Raw genomic sequence first — 8,970 nt, 5'->3', positions numbered from 1 at the left:
GAACTCTAAGAAATAGACATTTATATGTTTACCTATTTAATCACGTTTATGTTCCGCATGAGCCATTAAGTTCAACAGAATTAAAAATGTTTTGCTCCTGATTTTCTTTTGTATTCAACTTCTGGTGCATCACGTTGCAGTGTCCAACAGTAGTCAGTGACAGTGACTTGAGTGACATGTTGCACTTCATTTTCTGGTACGCGCGGAGAAGTTTGTCTACGACTTCAACGTAGTTTGGCGCTCTGTAATTGCCCAGAAAATTGTCAACAACGTCTTTGAAGGCTTTCACTTATTCTTGGAAACATCTGTCTTAAATAGCGAAAACCTTCACCTTCCTTGTTCAGTGCTTTCACAAAATTCTTCATGAGTCCAAGTTTTATGTGTAGAGGAGGCAAAAATATCTTTGCCGGCTCGACAAGCGGTTCGTGTGCAACATTTTTCTGTCCTGGAACTAACTTTTTGCGGAGTGGCCAGCTCTGTCGACAATAATGTGACTCTTTGGCACGGCTGTCCCATTCACAGATGAAACAACAGTACTTGGTATAGCCGAGCTGCAGTCCCAGTAACAGAGCAACGACTTTCAGATCTCCACAGATATTCCAGTTGTACCTGCTATACTGGATGTGGTTGAGCAACAGTTCCATATTCTCATACGTTTCCTTCATGTGTGCTGCGTAGCCAACAGGTACTGACGGATAAACGTTGCCATTGTGTAGCAGAACAGCTTTCAGGCTTAGCATTGACAAATCAATGAAGAGACGCCACTCTTCCGGATTGTGATCACAACCCAAGGCCGAGAACAATCCTTCAATGTTACAACAGAAACAGAGACTGTCGACTTGTGCAAAAAATTTGGTGATATCATGATGTCGGCTTCTAAACATAGAAATTTTCGTACCTGAAAAAAAAAACGTCTCGTTGGAAATTCTCAAAGACAAAAGGAAATGCTATCAGAAAGTTCTTAAAGATGAAAAGGAAAAATATTTCTTGAATGTAATTATGAAAAACTGTAGTAATCCACGTGTCCTTTTTAATACCATTAATGCTGCTCTTGGCAAACATCAAACTATTAACTTTGATGTACCAACAGTGATGTGTGAAAAGTTTTTACAGTTTTTTGTGGATAAGATTGCTAATATTAGGCCTGTAATATCGTCTTCAAGTTATACTCAAACTTGTGCAACTGCCTACCCCATTGTTTTTAGTAAGTTTGAGCCTGTGTCGTCATCCCAGTTAAAAGAAATTATGGGTGGAATAAAACCATCTTCCTGTCCCACAGATGTTCTTCCTTTTTGTATCTTCCAAGATGTAGCTGAAACTCTCAATCCATGTATTGAAATTAATAGCAGTCTGACATCAGGAGTTGTACCTTCAATGTTTAAACATGCAATAGTGCATCCTGTGCTTAAAAAACCTAATCTATATGAACAACGATTGGCCTGTTGTTCAGGTGTGTGGGGGGGGGGGGGGATTGGAGACCGGAGGGGGTTGGGTCTCTCTCTGTCAGAATGCAATTACGATCTCTGCCGGCTGATTAAGAGGCGCCTGCACAAGAGATGAGGAAGAGTGTCCTTAGGGTGCGTCTCTCCGCATGCAGCGCTAGGTGGTGCCAAACTCATCAATGTGTGGGTGGCAAAGATGCATCCGGCTGCTGCTAGTGTTTCGGAGGGGATGTTGGTAAGCTTCGATCTCCTCTGTCAGGGCAGGGTTCGGCATAGACAGAGAGTTAGCACAATGGAATTTGGACAATTGGATGCGCTAAAGGGGGAGAAAAAGGGGAAAAGTATAATATTAAAAAAAAAATTATAATAAAAATAAAAATAAAACTAATCTTGACACCACTATATTAGGTAATTTTAGACCACTTTCTAAATTACCATTTCTTTCAAAGATTTTAGAGAAAGTTGTGTTGAACCAACTTAAATCTTTTTAGATACTAACCAGATTTGTGAAATATTCCAGTCTGGATTTAAAGCCTTGCATAGTACAGAGACTGCACTTTTAAAATTTTATAATGATTTACTGATGGCAACAGACAAAGGAAATTATGCACTGCTGATGCTGTTGGATCTTACTGCTGCGTTCGATACAATCGACCATGGGATTCTCATGTCACGTCTGGAGAAATGTGTAGGTATTACAGTCCTAGCACTGGAGTGGGTTAAGTCTTATTTGACCGGGAGAAGCTTCTCTGTTAGCCTAGGCGATACAGTTTCTTCCTCAAGACCCCTATCCTATGGAGTTCCTCAAGGCTCTATTTTAGGACCATTACTTTTTTCTTTATATATTTTACCACTGGGTTCTATTGTTAGAAAATTTGGTGTTTCATTTCATTGTTATGCGGATGACATCCAAATGTACTTACCAATTAGGCAAATGGACAATTCCTCCTTAAAAAAGATACTGGATTGTCTGGCCGAAATAAAATCCTGGATGGCATTACATTTCTTGGAGGTTAACGAGAGTAAAACTGAAGTGATCATTTTTGGACCTAATGGGGCTTTTGATACTGGTCAGGTGGATCTGGGTCCTCTGAAAACTTTTTATACATCAACTGTTAGGAACTTGGGGGTTTTAATTGATAAAGACTTCAAATTTGACTAACAAATAAACTCAGTAGTTAAGGCCAGCTTCTTTCACTTGAGGCTCGTAGCTAAGGTGAAGCCATTTGTATCTAACATGGACTTTGAGAGGGTTATACATGCATACATCTCATCCAGACTCGATTACTGCAATGCTCTGTATGTCGGTGTTAGTCAGGCTGGTCTCTCACGTCTTCAGGCAGTCCAGGATGCTGCTGCGCGTCTTCTGACCAAGTCTCGTAAGCGGGAACACATCACTCCAATCCTTGCCTCTCTCCACTGGCTCCCTGTTCGTTTTAGAATTGATTTTAAAATTATCTTGTTTACCTTTAAAGCACTGAATGGCTCTGCCTTATCATATATTTCAGAGCTCCTGCGACCATATATTCCATCTAGGTCACTTAGATCAGCTGAACAGTTTCTGCTGATCTTACCAAAAGTGAGATTGAAATGTAGGGGCGATCGTGCTTTTTGTACTATTGCCCCCAAACTCTGGAATGAACTTTCTTTACATGTTAAGACGGCCCCTACGCTCACTGTTTTTAAGTCTCGGTTAAAAACCTATTTTTATTCATTGGCTTTTAACACAGTATGAGAGTGTGTGTTTGTCTGTATTAATGTGGTCTAACTGTATACTATTTATTGTTTTATTGCTCTTTGTTGCTTGTAATGGTTATTTTACTGTAGATTGTACAGCACTTTGTACAACAGTTGTTGTTTTAAATGTGCTTTATAAATAAATTGACATTGACAATTGACATTTCTCTGGTGCGAGCGTTTCCTCCTTACACACCTCCCATGAAGATCAAACTTGTGCATCTCTTTCTGATGGTAGATGCATGAACCTCGACATCAACTGTGTCAGGAGCTCCTGTAGGTCCCGTGATGACATTGTAGGATTATTGGAGCTTCTTTACATATCTTGCGCTCTGCTCTTGGGCTGAACTTGCTGGGATGTCCTGACCTGACCATGTTAGCAGTTGTTTTACATGTTCTCCACTTGTAAATGATTTTCTGGACAGTGGAACAGGTGATTTCTAATTGTTTTGAGATGTTTTTAAATCCCTTCCCAGACTCATATGCATCTACAACCTTCTTTCTGAAGGCCTCAGAGAGTCTTTAGATCTCACCATGGTGATAACACTCACTTCATCAATCAAGATCAAACCAAACTAATGTCTGAGGTTTAAATAAAACTCCAGTGTCCTCTAACAATGCTCTAATCATTACAGCTGATGTGGTGACCGGATTCTAATTTTACACATTTTAGGTAAAATAAATTTCCATTTTTGTTCATTACATTTTACAGCTCGCATTTAAAAGTAATGTTTAACATTTTATTAGTGTAGTGATATAAGCTCCATCTCTCAGTACTGTTCACATGAAGCTCAAATGTTTAAATATGTTCAAAAAGACAAATGTTCTCATGGGGTGTCCTAACTTTTTTACATGACAATGTCTATATATACTGTATATAGATACTTTATTTATACTGAGGGAAATGATTGTGAACATGTTTTTGTAACCCTCTTGTAAAGACGATGGATCTATAATTGAAGATAAACTGATAACCGCTAGAAAAATAGACACAATCAAAAATAAACATCATAAAGGTACAACACTGACGGAGCTACAGGGGAGGCTGCTGCTCACGACCACACCAGGACTAGACCAGGATATATTTAAATATATATTGAGATTTTAAAGAATAAATAATAATAAAATAATTGTAAAAAAAGACACTAACAGATGAAGCCAGAGTCTTTATTATTACAAATTCTTATATATTCTTATATAACACAATAACATTATATATCTACTTGGTGTCTGTCTGACAGTGTATCGACACATTTGGCTTTTCATATAACCAGCGCCAAGATTCTGAACTCCTCTGTTCAAAACTCGCTGTTGCACCATCTAGCGGGCATAACTGGCAGTGCCTGCAGTGAGGTATGACCAGAATGTGTGGGTGGGGTCTTCAAACGCCGTGTAAGGACCCTGATTGGTGGATAGAGGCGTAATTTTCTGTAATATTAAGCATTGTTATTTGGTGCTCGGGTGGCGCAGTGGTAAAGTACACCAGCCCACAACTGATGAGCTCCGGGGATCCAGGGTTCGAATCTCAGCGGTGCTACCGGCCAGTTAGGTGTCTATATCAGCGCTCCCCAACCTGTTCTGCACCACGGACTGGCGGCGGGGGCGAAAGGATTTATAATAGAAGAACTACAGAATGGAAAATCAGGGTCCTGAGCTTTTTACACTGCAACGAGATGCTGCTCCCACCTAGTGGTGATTGGGGGTAATAACACCTGAAGTGTGTTGGAAATGTAATTGCTCTTGTAGTGTCTCTAACTATTTATTCTGTCTGTGCAGCCCGGTAATAAATAACACACAGACTGGAACCGGTCCGGGGCCCGGTGGTTGGGGACCACTGCTCTATATGACTGTCTAATGGAGGCATTATCAGTGCGCTCTCAGTTCAGCTCCCAAACCTGAATAAAAGTAGGAGGGGTGTGTCAGGAAGCATCATTTATATTTCTGACTGTTTATGCACTGCTTGGCTTTCCATAACTAAAAATGACTAAAAATTAAAAGGAGTTCAGAATCTCGGCGCTGGTTATATGAAAAGCCAAATGTGTCGATACACTGTCAGACAGACACCAAAAAATTAAAAGGTCGCTGGCTCAAGCCCCATCATTGCCAGGTTTCCACTGTTGGGCCCCTGAGCAAGGCCCTTAACCCTGAATTGCTTGAACAATATATACTGTCACTGTTTGGATAAAAGCTTCTGCTAAATGCTGAACAGCAGGACAACAGAGCGGCTTTTTGGTTACAGAGTGCAGGTGCTAGACTGACCTGGCTGCAGTCGCTCATTCAAAATATGTAGTGCATTATGAAGACTTTAATCAAGCAAGAATCAATCAATTCCACCTAAACACCTACAGTTATAGAACACGCCCCGCCCGTTCTGCCCTGCCTGCCCGCCCAACCACCCCGAATGATTGTAGATAAACAAAATAAAGTTAAAACAGATCAAAATAGAATTGAAATCACCGCTGTATGATTGTTTATGATTGACGTGTTTATCTGGTGTCCCATCTCTTTTTGGAAGCGTGTCAGCGTGTAATTAAAAGCGTATCTGCCCCGACTGAATGTCCCGATAGCACTGGCGTGTTAGCGGAACGTACTGGCCGCGGTTCTCCTGCAGGACGTAGACGGGTGAAGCCGATCTCTCGGGGTGGAACCCGTCCCTCATCAGAGACACTTTCACCTGTTTGAAGGTTCCCGTCGTCTCCATGGTTCCCTAAAACATCAAACACAAGAACCCGGAACGTTAGGAACCACCGGCGGCGTCTGATCCACCCCGAGCTCAGCATGTTCTCTACAGATCAGAGCTGAAGGTCAGGACCTTCCTGAATCTGGACCTTCATGAGCTGAGAGGGGTCGAGATTCACCGGTCAGCCAAAAACGCATCAAAACAATAATCCAGCAGCGCAGCGGGAACGTCTCACCGGGAACGTCTCACCGGGAACGTCTCAGTGGGAACGTCTCACCGGGAACGTCTCAGTGGGAACGTCTCACCGGGAACGTCTCACCGGGAACGTCTCAGTGGGAACGTCTCACCGGGAACGTCTCACCGGGAACGTCTCAGTGGGAACGTCTCACCGGGAACGTCTCAGTGGGAACGTCTCAGTGGGAACGTCTCACCGGGAACGTCTCAGTGGGAACGTCTCACCGGGAACGTCTCACCGGGAACGTCTCACCGGGAACGTCTCAGTGGGAACGTCTCACCGGGAACGTCTCACCGGGAACGTCTCAGTGGGAACGTCTCACCGGGAACGTCTCACCGGGAACGTCTCACCGGGAACGTCTCAGTGGGAACGTCTCATCGGGAACGTCTCACCGGGAACGTCTCAGTGGGAACGTCTCACCGGGAACGTCTCAGTGGGAACGTCTCAGTGGGAACGTCTCACCGGGAACGTCTCACCGGGAACGTCTCACCGGGAACGCTGGACACATGAATGGATCTACACCACCATTAACCACATCTGTGATCTCAGCTGGAACTGGTGATACTGGTGAGGAGACTGGGTTTAGAGTTTAGAGGTTGTTGTGATTTTGTGGAGCAGAACCGTATCATTACAGTGTGTGTGTGTGTGTGTGTGTGTGTGTGTGTGTGTGTGTGTGTGTGTGTGTGTGTACTGTACCAGTATACGGATGAAGCGTGGGCGGGCGTGTGTGTGTGTGTGTGTGTACTGTACCAGTATACGGATGAAGCGTGGGCGGGCGGGCGTGTGTGTGTGTGTGTGTGTGTGTGTGTGTGTGTGTGTACTGTACCAGTATACGGATGAAGCGTGGGTGGGCGTGTGTGTGTGTGTGTGTGTGTGTGTGTGTGTGTACTGTACCAGTATACGGATGAAGCGTGGGCGGGCGTGTGTGTGTGTGTGTGTGTGTGTGTGTGTGTGTACTGTACCAGTATACGGATGAAGCGTGGGCGGGCGTGTGTGTGTGTGTGTGTGTGTGTGTGTGTGTGTACTGTACCAGTATACGGATGAAGCGTGGGCGGGCGTGTGTGTGTGTGTGTGTGTGTGTGTGTGTGTGTGTGTGTGTACTGTACCAGTATACGGATGAAGCGTGGGCGGGCGTGTGTGTGTGTGTGTGTGTGTGTGTGTGTGTGTGTGTGTGTGTGTGTGTGTGTACTGTACCAGTATACGGATGAAGCGTGGGCGTGTGTGTGTGTGTGTGTGTGTGTGTGTGTGTGTGTGTGTGTACTGTACCAGTATACGGATGAAGCGTGGGCGGGCGTGTGTGTGTGTGTGTGTGTGTGTGTGTGTGTGTGTGTGTGTGTGTGTACTGTACCAGTATACGGATGAAGCGTGGGCGGGCGTGTGTGTGTACTGTACCAGTATACGGATGAAGCGTGGGCGGGCGTGTGTGTGTGTGTGTGTGTGTGTGTGTGTGTACTGTACCAGTATACGGATGAAGCGTGGGCGGGCGTGTGTGTGTGTGTGTGTGTGTGTGTGTGTACTGTACCAGTATACGGATGAAGCGTGGGCGGGCGTGTGTGTGTGTGTGTACTGTACCAGTATACGGATGAAGCGTGGGCGGGCGTGTGTGTGTGTGTGTACTGTACCAGTATACGGATGAAGCGTGGGCGGGCGTGTGTGTGTGTGTGTGTGTACTGTACCAGTATACGGATGAAGCGTGGGCGGGCGTGTGTGTGTGTGTGTGTGTACTGTACCAGTATACGGATGAAGCGTGGGCGGGCGTGTGTGTGTGTGTGTGTGTACTGTACCAGTATACGGATGAAGCGTGGGCGGGCGTGTGTGTGTGTGTGTGTGTACTGTACCAGTATACGGATGAAGTGTGGGCGGGCGTGTGTGTGTGTGTGTACTGTACCAGTATACGGATGAAGCGTGGGCGGGCGTGTGTGTGTACTGTACCAGTATACGGATGAAGCGTGGGCGGGCGTGTGTGTGTGTGTGTGTGTGTGTGTGTGTGTACTGTACCAGTATACGGATGAAGCGTGGGCGGGCGTGTGTGTGTGTGTGTACTGTACCAGTATACGGATGAAGCGTGGGCGGGCGTGTGTGTGTACTGTACCAGTATACGGATGAAGCGTGGGCGGGCGTGTGTGTGTGTGTGTGTGTGTGTGTGTGTGTACTGTACCAGTATACGGATGAAGCGTGGGCGGGCGTGTGTGTGTGTGTGTGTGTGTGTGTGTGTACTGTACCAGTATACGGATGAAGCGTGGGCGGGCGTGTGTGTGTGTGTGTACTGTACCAGTATACGGATGAAGCGTGGGCGGGCGTGTGTGTGTGTGTGTACTGTACCAGTATACGGATGAAGCGTGGGCGGGCGTGTGTGTGTGTGTGTGTGTACTGTACCAGTATACGGATGAAGTGTGGGCGGGCGTGTGTGTGTGTGTGTACTGTACCAGTATACGGATGAAGCGTGGGCGGGCGTGTGTGTGTACTGTACCAGTATACGGATGAAGCGTGGGCGGGCGTGTGTGTGTGTGTGTACTGTACCAGTATACGGATGAAGCGTGGGCGGGCGTGTGTGTGTGTGTGTGTGTACTGTACCAGTATACGGATGAAGCGTGGGCGGGCGTGTGTGTGTGTGTGTGTGTACTGTACCAGTATACGGATGAAGCGTGGGCGGGCGTGTGTGTGTGTGTGTACTGTACCAGTATACGGATGAAGCGTGGGCGGGCGTGTGTGTGTGTGTGTGTGTACTGTACCAGTATACGGATGAAGCGTGGGCAGGCGTGTGTGTGTGTGTGTGTGTGTGTACTGTACCAGTATACGGATGAAGCGTGGGCGGGCGTGTGTGTGTGTGTGTGTGTACTGTACCAGTATACGGATGAAGCGTGGGCGGGCGTGTG

At 45.9% G+C, this 8,970-nt stretch overlaps 1 protein-coding gene across 2 annotated transcripts in view; it reads right to left on the bottom strand.

Annotated features, from left to right (window-relative positions):
* Positions 1-4,331: 4,331 nt before the first annotated feature.
* The window catches only part of LOC134323201 (long-chain fatty acid transport protein 2-like), a 28,999-nt gene continuing 24,360 nt past the window's right edge, over positions 4,332-8,970 (bottom strand). For both annotated transcript variants that reach the window (XM_063004651.1, XM_063004650.1), the window contains one exon: positions 4,332-5,886. In XM_063004651.1, coding sequence (XP_062860721.1) covers positions 5,710-5,886 — 177 coding nt within the window. In that variant the 3' untranslated portion in view covers positions 4,332-5,709. The remainder of the gene's footprint in view (positions 5,887-8,970) is intronic.

Source organism: Trichomycterus rosablanca, chromosome 11 (genome assembly GCF_030014385.1).
Source record: "Trichomycterus rosablanca isolate fTriRos1 chromosome 11, fTriRos1.hap1, whole genome shotgun sequence".
NCBI classification, from domain to species: Eukaryota; Metazoa; Chordata; class Actinopteri; order Siluriformes; family Trichomycteridae; genus Trichomycterus; species Trichomycterus rosablanca.
This window is presented reverse-complemented; position numbering and strand designations above follow the sequence as displayed.